The sequence below is a fragment of the Aulostomus chinensis genome, chromosome 4 (assembly GCF_037954235.1).
Source record: "Aulostomus chinensis isolate RoL2024-O1b breed Wild chromosome 4, RoL_Achi_v1.0, whole genome shotgun sequence".
Classification (NCBI taxonomy): Eukaryota; Metazoa; Chordata; class Actinopteri; order Syngnathiformes; family Aulostomidae; genus Aulostomus; species Aulostomus chinensis.
Genome location: NC_141323.1, coordinates 17,106,041 through 17,120,420, shown reverse-complemented (window position 1 = coordinate 17,120,420; position 14,380 = coordinate 17,106,041). Strand labels below are relative to the sequence as shown.

The following is a 14,380-nucleotide window of genomic DNA, read 5'->3' as shown; positions in this document are numbered from 1 at the left end:
CTTTTTTTTTGTCTCAGCATTGCAGTTATTTTTTTTAATAAAACAAAATAAATGATCTTTAATAGAAAACATGAAACACGGTGGTCTGGAAAATGTGCTGTTGACTCCAAAGATTACAAAAGCGGTTAGTCTTTCACTCCTTTCACACCGGATCATCCGGAGCAGCAACTCTTCATCACCAACGCCGTGATGCCTCATGAGTCTCTCCAGGTGTTTAACAGTGTAATTGTGCGCAGGGTGTGTATGACCTCATCACAAGTGTGAATAACTGCAAGTTGCTTTCAGGTCGAGGTAGATTGCTGAGTACAGCTGATGAAGTCTTTCTCAAGTCACGATAAAAACTTTAAAGATCTGCTTCGCATGTGTTAAAAACCACATAAAAACACTCCATTGTGTACAACAATGTGTGTCTGGCAGGTTTTTTTGTTTCGTTTTTTTTGCTGGAAATTGCATAAACATCAAATGCCAACTATTAGTCTCCCTTATTTAAAAGATTTTATTTAACTGCAGGCTCCAACTTTTGACATCTCACATGTGATGTCACAAATCCTGCTCATAGACCCACATTTGTGTGTGTGAGTGTGTGTGTGTGTGTGTGTGTGTTGAGAAAATGTGTTCTTTCTTCTGTGAGTTGTAGCGTCAAATTGTATTATTCTGAACATGAATCTCAAACATTTAACTGTGGGAACAAGAAGGAAAACACAGTTTTGCCTGGAGGGGAACTTTAAGTCACATTTGAGGTATTTACACAAACTTACATTAATTTCCTGGAGAATTATCCAAACTACTACTTCCCAAACCCTAACCTTAACCGCTGACTCAAGACCAGACACAAGAAGAAAAGTTTCATAACGATTTTGCCCTCAAAAGGAGGCGAGTCCCCGCAATGTAGTGTGTAATCTGGTTGCATGTCCCCACAACATGAATACCGAGTACACAAACACTCACACACATTTGCCTCCTTCACGTCCACACTCAGAATGTGGCATTTGCCATACAGGGGCCAAGAGGGGGTTACACACACATACGCGCACGCACACACACACACACACACACACACACACACACAGAGTAACAGAGTGGCAGCAATGTATTCTGGGAGGTGAGACAAGTGGGAAAGAGATGGGAGAGATGATGGTAATGGAGGGACACGCAGCCAGGGTTCTGGTTCCATTCGCATTTGAGTTACCTTGAATTCAGTTTCCAGCACTTTACTTGATATGTATAACAAAAGAAGTTCTTTCAGTTACACAAATTAAGATATATAAGACATCATTTCAAAAGCTTGTCAATTTCAACATGTTGTTGTCGTCAAGTTTAGAATGTCTGACATCCTCAAAATGCTTCTCTCTTGTCCTAACCCTAACAATTTGTCTGTATAGTTTCATCTTTACTGTAAATAGTGCGCCTTGTAATTTCGGTGTAGCTAGTGGATTAGCATTGACACATGTTGGTGAAGATATTGAATCAATCAACACAGTGAAAAACATTGTTTTGTCCAACATCCGTTCCACAGAGTGAGAATGGAGCGCATGTTACACAGTACCCTTCAACATCTGCAGTGCATGGGGTCCAGTCTCAGAGACGCCCCCCAACTCTGGAAATCTCATGTACAGTTGCCCCCAAGCCTCATCAGAAACTACTTAAGCAACAGATATGCTGGTTGTTGTTTTTTTGTTCAAGTATGCTGCCTTCCAGGTTTATGAAATGACAGGAACTACATAGAACTCTGTAAAAGAACCCAAAAAATGAGCAAAGCGTGTTTAAAAATGACTAGAATGATCAGGTTAATAGGTGGTGCAGCACAGCACTTTTACACTACCTTTTTTAATTCTCTTTGTTTTTGGCCTTTCTAGATATTTTTTACTCCCCCACTGTACATAGCAAATTCACCTTATTAAGCTGTCCTGCTCTTTGCTTGACCTCCTCCTCTACTCTGTGGAGCATTGAGGACTACCGTACACTTCCTCTCTCACAGGTGGAGGTAGGAGTATCACCCTCCTCTCCGAACAGGTGCCTTGACCGATCAGAGGAGGTGCTAGTATGGGGACCAGAACACATAACCCTCATCTCATGTAGACAGGACTAATTGTGTTTGGACCCAACCATGCAAGAGGCAATGTAAGGAACTGAACCAGTGACCCCCATGTTGGTACGCAGTGGAGTAGAACTCTATACTACCTAGGTGCCCCTAACCTTATATTTCAAAATAAACAAACGAGATCAATATATACCCACAATCCCGCGGTTCAAAACATCACGTGAAGCTCCCCCTGAAGAACAGGTTCGTCGGCACGGCAACCGACTTCCAAAAGATGAGCGTCAATGTTGTGAAAGGGTCAGATGACTACCGTTCTTGGAGCGACTGTGTGATTCCTGCTAATTCTGTGTAGTTGCTCCACACCCCGCTGGTGCGCTCTATACATAGAAATTGACTGAGGGGTGTAAAGCCCTCGCACCATAGAAATAGATTCATCATGGCAGCTTCACACAGCTGCTGAATGAAAAACCTCATAAATACAATTTTAGCAAATTACATGCCACCCTTTGGACTCTGAGACTTGAGAGCTGAGAGCGTTATCTCGGGGTGTTGAGAAACTGACATGAACTCGGAGAGTATGAGGCAGCATTTGAAGTCCTCTGTGACTGTTTGACATGTTTCCACTCATACCAGATTATACAGTGCAAATCCAGCTCAAATCCCAATGTGTGCCCAAATTGTTCAAGTCGGGCAAATGTCGCAACTATAATCTCTTAGAAAAAAAGAGAAAAAAAAAAAAAGCTCAGAAAATTAACATTACATAACACATTATTGGCTCATTGCACAAAATATGATACTTTTAGTGGGGTTGGTGAGTGTTATAAGTAACTTTCTTTTACGTAACACTGGAATTTGTCATAATTTAACTGTTTTTAGGGTGTGTCAAAATGTATTTTGAAATCATCTGGCTCAAAGTAAAAGAACAACCTGGAAAGATTCCTTTTGTCATAACATCAAACTCATAGTGAGACAAACTGATTTTCACATTTGTCATTTTTTATGATAAATACAATAAATACAAATGTTATCAAAATCATTAAAGGCAGCGGCCTCAATCAATCACACTACAAGATGGACAACTATGGAGGTTGGTGCATCCGATCAAAAGCACTAGAAAGTGTTTTTTTGGTTTAATAGTGGGATGTTTCTGCCATAAAACTAGAAATACTGCTCTGTAATGTGTGCCTGTCACATGACCTTTGACCCCCCAAATTGTTTTTGGTCACTCCTCAGTGTCCGTGGATGCGTGTGGAAAATTTCGAGAAATTTCCTGAAATATAATGAGATTGAAAGTTGGATGAATATCAGACAGAGACAGGTCCCTTTGACTTTGACTACCTCTCATTCTTGAGCCCACTTATCCTTCTATATCTGAAGAGGTGAGGATTTGAGTTCACGTAAACCTAATTTGACCTTTGACCTTCAAAATCTTTTTAGTTCATCTTTGCGTTCAAGTGGGGATTCGAGACAAATTTGAAAAAAGAATTCCTTGAAAGTTTTTTTTTTCTTTTTCTGAAATGTAATATCGTGAGCATGCAAGGCGACCTTACATCTTTATCCACCAAAATGCTTTCAGTTCATCTGCGTGTCCCAATGGACATTTGAGCCAAAACGGAAGCAACTTCATTAAGGCAGTCCTGAGGTATTCTGTTAGTAGCTCAAGAATAAACAGAACCCAAAAACATAATGCCTCCATTCTAAGGCTGTCAAGGGCACGGAGGCACAAAAATGAAAGAAAGAGACCATGTGAAATACCAACAACCTTCAAGAAGTACCGGCTGCTGTTCACTGGTAATTATTGTGTAATACCAGGGAAGGTATCGGATTTTAAGCAAAGCCGCATCTAATTATAAGCAGTAGTTGGTATTCACTGTGAGCATATCTATTTCACAGTTATTCCCACAATGTGACAGGCTCTGACTGCTGAATCTACAGAAGCAACCAACCATGCATCTGCATGCTGAAACAACACGTGAGATGCATTATGCTGCGATTATTACAAATCCATACAGCTACGTAGCATGGTATTGGCACACAGGATGTGCGTAATGCTGATAGAGCAATTGCTTCACACAATACACACACAGGCACGCACACACACACGCACACTCGTGTTCACTTTAAACCCCCGTACACGCAAATCATAAACTTCCTTCTACTCTGGGGACAGGGTATCTCCCTTTCCTACATATGATTAAGCCACCGGAGTCAAAGTGAATATTTGTGGTGACCAGTCAGCGTCCGTGAGTGTAAACATTTACATTCTGAGCCACATGATATGGTCATTAGTGGCTGCTGGCGTCCGAATGGTGCTATAGTTCCTCATCCTAACAGTGTGTAAAGGTGCTGGCCCTGCCAACAGTGATAGCAGTGTTTATTATCATTAAAGATACAAATTAGCTCCTAGCAGTCTGGTTAATGTGCACCTGCTCTGGCTCCTGCAGGAACGTGCTCGCTGTCACGGGAGCACGGGACTGACGCTGTCAACGGATTTGGTGGTGTTTTTATAGATGGAATTATTTAAAAAGTGACTCAACAAAACATGACATGGAATGTGTGGTTTGTGCGCGTACGTGCATGCGTGTGCCTCTGCTTGAGCACACTGGGGGGAAAAAGTTGGCGGTTGGCTGAATGTACAACGCTGGCATTCATGAGAAGAGCATTTTGGAGTTTTCTACTGTCAATTCATGAGGTAAAACTACATATGCCATGTGCACGTTTTACTTTCTAGTTTAGTTTGACTCGGGTGTTGAAATAGATGATAAATTGATATCGAAACTAAAAAAAATACAATTTTTTTTGCAAAGATGAACTCAGCACTCACCTAGGAAAGACAAAAATGCTACTGAGTTAAAAGATCATTTAAATCTTCATTCAGTGGAGCACTTGAACATGTCGATGTCAAAAGTATTTGGTTTTGTTATTGCTTAGATCGTTCAAGTTGTGCTGCACTTAATTACAACATGTATTGCGGCATCTTTCAGCCGCAGTAATATTTAACAGGCTCAATATAACAGCAGAAATGCTTTGAATGCCAGACTCGAATGATTTATGATTTAAATATTGTGAAATATCGTATTTTCAAGGGCCTCGTAATGTTCTGCATAAAGTTCCTAAAAATGTTGCTCAAATTACTTGCAGGCATTTATGTGATTCTCCTTTATTTTACTTCACTTTTCATTCAATCTTTCCCAGTTGTTGCGCAAAGTCCTAAAAGAACAGGACAAAAGAAAAAGAAAGAAAAGAAAACCAGTACTCCTCTGAATGTTGTCACAACACAGACCTCCCTTAAATGTTCTGATATGCCCTGGAGATTCACTACAGACCAGCAACCCCCAACCATTTAAAGAACTCAACTCGTGACTCTTTATGAGGGTGACATAGAAAAAGATGACGTCCATACGTGTCTTAAGATGAACATAGCAGATCCAGCAGGTATGTGACTTGCAAACCATCATGTTAGAAATGACTATTTTGAAAGCAATAGAAGATAAATGGGAAGGGGGAAAAAAAAAATTCAATCATGCGCATTTTCCTCGAGGAAAATTCTATCGGTTTAAGTTATTGTGTCAACCTAACATCAGTATGCAGAGAAACTGCCCCCCAAAAAATAAATTTGCTAGAGCAAAAAAAAAAAATAAAAAAAATAAAAAGGAGTCTTTTTAAGAAGAAATATTTGAAAAATACCCTGGTGCTTCTTTTAGTGCTCTCGATCCAATTCAAATTGTTAAAGATGGTAAAATACAGCTAGAAATCACAGAAATGATCCTTTAAGTTCCATATGAACAACATTTCACTTTGCTACACCTTTACCCCAACATCGGACACCGTGTCACTCATTTCAACTTGCATACACAAGGACACGGGCACACACACACACACACACACACACACACTCACACACAGTTAAACACTTCAATAACTATGTGGCTAAATATATCAGTGAGTGATAGCTCTGCTGGTTGACGGGCAGGAACACTGCCGGTGCTGACACTAGTTCAAAGATTAATCGTAACACTGGGGAGGAAGTATTCGTTGGTGTTATGGAGCCTGTGGTGAATACTGAGTTTGAGGGAAATTTCAGGAGAAAAGATGTGAAAAAAACTTTTTGAATAACAATGGAAATCTCCATTCGATTCCTAATCAAGTACTAATACACTGATCTATCAAGGCCTCGACCCTACCTTGACCCCCTTTTCTTGGCATTAGTGAGTAGCTGCTCTGTTGACCCAAAACTACATTACAGGACTTTATTAGCCTTTACACCCGGGCCCTAATTGATATTTGATGGGTGTTGCTAGTGTAGCTTTGTCTCAGAATAGAGTGGAGATGCTGCGAGAGCCATGCAACAACCCTTCTGATCCCCAGCTCTCACATAGGCAGGACATTCCACAGCTTTATGACAAAGCTAAGACGGGAGCGGCGATTCAGAGTCACAGATAAACCGGGACTGAGAGAAAAGGAGATGAAAGAGTGAAGGGAAGAGGGATAACGAAAGAGGAGGAAATAAAAAAGAAGAAGTGGTAGAATCTACATTCCTCCCCCTGTTCAGTCTCTCCCCTCCTCCCTTCACACAACTCTCTTTTTTAGAGCTGCACTAACCTGTAGAGGGCCGCTGGCTGGCATGGTGGATCTCAGCGATGTCAGGTCAATGTCTCGGCCCTGTTCCCCACGCTCTGTCTTCCCTAGTCCCTGCATAATAAGGCCAATAGTTAGCAAGCAACACGGCAATCACTCACACGCTCTCGGTGTTGCCCCCACAGCAGCAAAACTGCTAATGCAAGGATAGCTGTGGTCCTTATGAAAGGAAATCACCCTGGATGCCAGGCACCAAGCACCAGGCAAAGCCAGGGAGGACAGCAGAGGGACAAACAAACAGCTTATTCACCCCCATACCAGTCTCCTCTCTCTCACTAGCACTCCTTCTGCATGTCTCGCTCTCTCCTGATCTCAAAAATCTGTCAATATTGGAATGATGGAACATGAGGTAAACATTGTGAAGCCTGTGTTCAAATGGCTGACCACACCAACTTGTGTCTATTTGCTCAACAAAAACATTCTGCCGTATTTCTGTTAACGGAGGTCTGACATGCTCCTATTAAAACACTGAAAGGCCACTGTTGGAAGTTTACTGCTGCCTGAACCAGGGGACCCTCAGGTTCTATAAAAGGCCTCGGAACACATGCCAGCCAGAATGACGTGTGGACCGCTAGAGGTGAGGAGAAAATGTTTTTGTGACATGGGTTGACCAACTTAAGCATTAATGGAAAAAAAAGAAGACATTTTTGTAGGCCAACCCTTAAATTAGCATCCCCAGAGGTTCTCTCGATCGAAAAACCAATGCGTTTTTAAAAAAAAAATTATAACTGAATATAATCTCTCAGCAAGATAATCTTTACAAATGACTTTTGAGAGTCACAAGTCTACTGTAATGCCACCGTATGAGAGAACGACTCCTTGGACGGATGACTTGGAGGTCACACAGCTAGCTTCGCACTTCCCCTGTTTTCTCCTTAAGCCAATTGTTAGCAGCCACCGTCTTACGAAGGATAAAAGCATTGAACTATCACAACCTCATCTGGACCACTTTTAGTTTTGGACTTTGAGTTATGGACTCATTTGGGATAGAATTTATCTTGTGTTGTGGTTGCATTGTTTTGCTTGTGTTGTCAGTTCCTGTTTTATTTTGAAGTTCACTTCTCTCATGACTTCATTCCTGTTTTTTGCCCGTACGCTGCCTTTTTTGGGTTGGCTGTGTCTCATTTTTACACAGTCTTCATCAGTCACAGTTCTCTTTGTACCGTTGTGTGTGTGTGTGTGTGTGTGTGTGTGTGTGTGTGTCTTTTTGAATTATTTATTTAATCTTTGTTTATACAGGTGATCTAACTGGGTCACATGGTCTCGTTCTCAAGAGAGACACACTTAAGGTACAACAATTAATTACAGACAGATTTAACAGTACACCAATACAAAAAGCCAAATGGAAAAAAACATTCAGATTAAAAAGTTCTGAAAGATACTTTCTCAAAAATATGTTAAGTTAGAGTGAACCACAGATCTTATTTCAGGCATTTAATGAAAAACCCTTTCAAAATCCCATTGACTTTGAGCTGAGGTCGGGGGATATGATGATTCCAGGTTCAAGCCCCGGCTCCAGCACGGGATCTTTTTAGTGTGAGTCTCCATGTTCTCCCTGTTCCTGTGTGGGTTCTCTCTGGTACTCCAGCTTCCTCCCACAGTCCAAAGACATCAAGAGAGGACGAGGCTGATTGACACTCTAAATTGACTGTAGGTGTGACTGTGAGTGTGAATGGTTGTCTGTCTGTCTGTTTTGGCCCTGTGATGGACTGGTGACCCGTCCAGGGTGAACCCCGCCTCTCGCCTGAAGGCTGCTGGGATAGGCTCCAGCCCCCCCACCCCCCGACCCTTAACAGGATAAGTGGTAGAAAATGGATGGATGGATTTCTATTTACATTATTCCATCTGCAGAATGTACTGGAGATGTGAACGTGAAAGCTGGCGGTTAGAGACGGGAGGAATTTAAAACAATTATTTAGATTAACTTCTTAACTGACCAAGAAAATTAAGCATTAATTGATTATAAGCCTGAGTGACGTTTGAGAGCAGGAATGTGCTTCTCCTGACTTGAAACAGAAAGAAAAGGAAAACCCTTCAAACCCAGAGGCTAACCTGCCTTACTGGAACATACCAGAGCTGAAAGAAGGCTTGCAGAGGACACAAACACACACACACACACACACACACACACACACACACACACACACACACACACACACACACAAAACATGCGCACAAGTACACAAACGAAAAAGTTTATACACAATTTATTTCTTGTGAAACAGACACACACAGATCCAACCACCAACCAACAAGCTGTATAAAGTCTGACTCTTGTTGAAATACGCTGTATGTGTACAGTGCAGTCCTGGAGGGAGTGGCAGCTGTCAGCACCGATTAAACAAACTGCTGCCAGTTGATAATCCTCACAAAAAATGATCACCTCGATGGCAGGAATTTCATTATTTTAAGTGTATGAGCATCATTGACACGCATTAAACCTTTGTCCTAATTTGAAAATGCTCCAGTGTTGACGCCGGGGGTCTCTCTGTGGCTCTCGGTGTCTCACTTTTCTGTCAGGTCATTAAAAAAAAATACAAGTAAAATTAAAAAAAAATAAAAATTAAACGCTAATGTTTTTATGGATGATTTCAGTACATAGACGTGTTACATCTCTTAGCCCACCATTCCCTGGTTGAATATCCAGTGCTTTAACTCATCATGGAATGCAAAAGCACTGTGATTCATTTCTTCAAATCAGTATTGTATTGTGGCTTAAAGCTCATCAACTCATAATTGTCAGACCATCAATGGAGATAAACAACGGCGGTAGTTTCGCTGTTTCTATCGTGATGAAGACATGAGTGGATACTTCGACTAAGCTCACAAAAGATTAGTTCTTGATCAGCTCTTAGTCACAGATATGAACTGTTAGGTGTGCGTACAATGGGACCTTGACTAACTATGTGTCATCTTTCGAGCTGATTTATGTATTTGGTAAACCTTAGACAAATAAAGTAATATTCTATTCTGTTCCATTCTGTCCGCAGAGACCCACATTTTCTTTTATTGGTGTCTGGTTATTGTTGTTTCTGCATACAGAATTTATTATTTAAATTCTTACAGTCCTGAAATGGCTTTTAGAGAGTGTGAAATTGTTGGTCCCTGACAATTCTGAGTGAACAGGATTGCTGAACTGAAAAGTGGGCAAAACAGGATTTTGTCGTAACACTGTTGCGAAAGTATTACGCTTGATTACTGCTGAAGGGTTCTTCTATAAAATATTTTGCTCATAATCAGAGGTGGTCAAACTTTCATTAACATCAATACAACCGAGCCAACGGGCCGTTACCACAGTGTTTTCTGGAGAAAGAAAACACAGTTCGAGGAGGTGAAGAGCCAAAGTATGTACCATTTGAGCTACTTGGCTAGCTTGCAAATGTTAGCTCATAAACATACATGCCATTAAATACTTTGTTCATAATCTGGACCTGCCAATTTCCTCAATGTGAATACATTCGAGTCAGCGAGCCAAAACCGTGGTATTTTAGGAAAAGAAAATAGGGTTTGAGGAGGTGAGGAGCCAAAGAATGACATAGCATTTTTGGGGAATTAGCTAGCTAGCACATCTAAGTTTATAGACATACATACATGCTGCTAAAGGGTTGAAGACTGATGGGTGGATGATATTGTTATTATATTCTTAAATACATGCTGCTGCAAGTGAATGTCACATTTTCTTTCGTCATATAATAGGTGAACAACGTGACTGTTCTGTGGGATAAAGAGACATTTTTCATTTCTGGTCTGCACCAATTATAAGCTAGCCTTCAGTTCTTCAGGGCCATTTTCAAAAGTATTTACCTCAGAATAGACTATTTATTTTATTTTGAAAATGGCCCTGAAAGAGGGTCCACATGGACGGATCCTGCGGTCAAGTGGAGGCCGCCACCAGACACCCTGCAAGCTCCTTGGGTGGAAAATCTCCAGCTCAACATATTCTTCATATGGCCTTTTTCATGGTTGTTTTTTTTTTCATATTTCTGATAAACTGTCAAAACCTGGATAAAGTTACTATGTAGTATGCATTTGGGACACTGTCTCTGTTTCTTAGCACAAAAGTGGAAACATCTGCTCTTTCACTTTTTTTTTTGTTTTTTTGTTTTTTTGTTTTACTATTCACAAGATTCCAGGAACTTTCCCAATCAAGTGTTTCACTGTTCCAGAAGTCATTTTGTTATTGTGTGGTTTTCCAGTATGACACTTCTGCCGTCTGTCAGAGATTTTGAGGGTTTATAGCAACTATTCAATGACACATAATGGAGTTTTTGACTTGTTGGACCATTATAGCAACAGATTCCATGCTAATCCCTAAATGAGAGGGTAAAAACAAACCCCCACCAGCCAACAGAATTTTTTTTTTCATTCCTAGAAACTGACACCACTTATGCAGCCAAACCTCCTCATTGTTGTTTTTTCCAGGAAACAAAGTCTTTAGAAGAGACTATTACAGTACATTCTTCCTAGAAAGAACAACCAGTGTGTTGATAATAGAGCCGCAGGGTTAACTTACAACTTTACTTCTCTCCGGACTGCACGAGATGTACAGAACGGTGCTTTTGACAGCAAAATCTAGAATATTTCTTTGGCTTTAGTTTCTAATGGTGTGTCAACAGCGCAAATGAACAGGTTTGTGTGGTTTGTGCGCATGTAGAGGCTAGAAGAGACTCTATAAAGCCCTCACTTATGTTTTTGTGGGTTTTTTTGTCTTGGTAGAAGGCTTTGTGTGGCTTTTGTGCTCAGTGTCACAGTTTTTCTTGACTGTAAACAGTCGTAAGAAGGTGTTGCGAAACACTGACAGAACCTGTCATGCAGGTTTTGTTTTGTTGTTGGGGTTTTTTTTTTGCAGTGTTCATCGCCTCTATCGGGAAACACTTCTATCAGTTGTAACGCATTTTAGTCGTCCATTATGTAATGAGCGAAACTATCATTTGCATGCGGAGCTTCATGATCGTGTCCTCAAATGCTGCTTGAAACACCTTGTGAGGTGACGCAACAGCAGCGGGTATGACACTAGAAACGAGGTGTTAATGATGTGATGTTTACAAGCTCTCCCAAAGCCTCTTCAGGGAAAATAATGACATTTCAAAGAATTCAAATCGTAGGTGTTTTTGTAAATGAAAGCTGCAAACATCTGGGATTTCGTTTCCAACTTCCACAGCTTCTATAAAACTTTCTGTCTTTCTAAAATTGTAATTTGCCTTTCAGTGACTCACCATGTGTTGTTTTTTTGTTCCCCTTTGCCTGCATAACTTCTCGGTGACTGCAGAATGAATGATTAATCATGAAATACGACTAATTAAGTAAACAGATAAGTGAATAAATATGGTTTGGCGCAAGTATAATCTCATGTTTGAACAAGCTCACAATCAAAAGTGTTTACTTTAGACGTTGCTTCCTCCCTTCGTGACTTCTTGATGACTGGGAAAAATGAATGAAAAATAAATAAATGAATGAATGAATGAATAAATACAGCTTTGGCACAACCACGGTTGTTCTCCAAGGCATTCATCCAGTCTTTTGTTTTAATCTCAAATCAAATCATTTGTGGATTATTCAGCGTACCATCGGATAAAGAAGACTTGGATTATTCAGAGCGATGTGTTCAGGCACGGCATCGAGCTAATAAAATTTGTGACGGGCGATTTCTAAATTTTTCCAGTCAACAAAAAGTTATGGTAGGGTGACAAAAGTGTTTATTAGTGATTGAAATTCTGATAAAAGGGAGGTATCGCTTTAAGTAATCACGCTGAGATAGAAGAAGGATAAATTCACGTTTTCGTTTTTTTTTTCTTTCTTTCTTTCTTTCTTTTTTTTGTTGCCGGCTCTAGTCTTCCATTTTTGCTTGCCGTGAGAGTGCCTCGGGGGTGGGAGACAAACTCCAGTCCTCATTCCATACTAAACAATGTATCATAGTTTATCAGACATAAGACAAATCAGTCCTCCAGCTGAGCCTCGCGTGAGTTCTAGAACATTTGAAAGTATTTATCGAAATCAAGAAGCCTCTCCCTACTGTTGCATTGGGTGCGTATCACAAGTGGATCTGAAAGGACTTTCACATAGAAAAGAAAAGATTGTCTTCACCTGACTAAGAGCCTTTTCTGTGACAGACCTCTGCATTGCAAAGTATTGGTTTCCGTTATGTTAATTAAATACACTAATTTGGAAGTAAGATGCTCGACTGCTGTGCCATTTGAATTCAGACCAGAGAACTGAGACTTTGCCTCAAGATCTGACTTGTTCCATTGGATTTCAAGTCAGCGACATGTGACACTTAGTGTAATGATAATGACAAAAACACACACACTCGCACACACAATCCCCCCTCTGTCTTTGTCTGTCTCTTTGTTGTGCCATCAGTCTTTGTCTTGTTCATTCGTCCTCTCGTTTTCTGTCACTCACTCTGACACACAAAGATCGGGCTTTAGCGGTCGAGTACCAGGCAGTGCTGCTGACTGTCATGCGCGTGCACGCGCGCACACACACACACACACACACACACACACACACACACACACACAGGCGCAGGCATGCATGTACGCACATAGAAGCCTCAACTAAGCAGACAGTGCCAGTCTCTCATTCTGTCAATGATGAAAGGGCCTCTATGCTCCAACAATTTTCATCATAGGGATACACACACACACACACACACACACACACACACACACACACACACACACACACACACACAATCGAATAGATGTTGCTATTTTTGTGGGGATGCATCACTGACACAACACTTAGATCCCACAAATGCAGTCAAACAAGACCAAACACACACACCCACACCCACACCCACACACACACACACACACACACACACACACACACACACACACGCACTGACAGGTAACATACTTCAAAGCTGCGTTCCTGATACCAGCTGATAACTGTGTACAGTGTTCTCCAAACATTCACATGCATGCACAAGCTCACTCGCTTCAGCAGGTATGTAACACACACACACACACACACACACACACACACACACACACACACACACACACACACACACACACCGCCATGCCCACATTCACATGACACAAGCGAAGGGTATCCAGAGGGATGAGGGGAGTATGTGTGTGTGTGTGTGTGTGTGTGTGTGTGTGTGTGTGTGTGTGTGTGTGTGTGTGTGTGTGTGTTGGGGGGGGCGGTGTAACAGATCAAAGTTCTCTTTTGCAACACTGACAGACAACCAGGTGCACACAGGCTTTCATGGAGATCACCTGCTGCGTTTGCCGTTCTCTGTGTCTTTCCACAACCCAAACAATCATTCTACTCCTTTAGAACTTTTTTTTTAAATGCCAGAAGAAGTGGTTATAGAAAATTATTGAACATCTGCATTTGGAATTTCTGTTTGAATACCTGGATATCCCATCTATGGTTTTCTATGAAAATGTACCATCAATCACTTCGTTCATCCCTGCACCACACATAACTACCAAACCGGCAACACTCACTTCTAATTTGGTACTGATAGGAGACCCAGAGCTGCCAAAGCTGACGACTCAAACTGGAGGCCGACTGTGATTGTGTGATTGCGCGGTGCGTTCAAGATGTTCAGCCCCATGGACCAACACGTCCACAAACCCAGATTAACATTTAATCCCAACATCTGCAAAGTTTCGTGGCTTTAATAATGAAAAAAAAAATGTTGCTACGAATATGATTGAGACAACACAGAAGGTCATATAGACC

The 14,380-nt window shown here is 41.1% G+C and overlaps 1 protein-coding gene across 2 annotated transcripts in view; it reads right to left on the bottom strand.

Annotated features, from left to right (window-relative positions):
• LOC147262865 (ninjurin-2-like) overlaps positions 1 to 6,948 on the bottom strand; it is a 28,012-nt gene extending 21,064 nt beyond the window's left edge. Inside the window, exon 1 of one of the 2 annotated variants that reach the window (XM_086202466.1) lies at positions 6,644 to 6,948. In XM_086202466.1, coding sequence (XP_086058592.1) covers positions 6,644 to 6,739 — 96 coding nt within the window. In that variant the 5' untranslated portion in view covers positions 6,740 to 6,948. The remainder of the gene's footprint in view (positions 1 to 6,643) is intronic. The other variant, XM_086202465.1, reaches the window with a different exon arrangement.
• Positions 6,949 to 14,380: the final 7,432 nt, after the last annotated feature.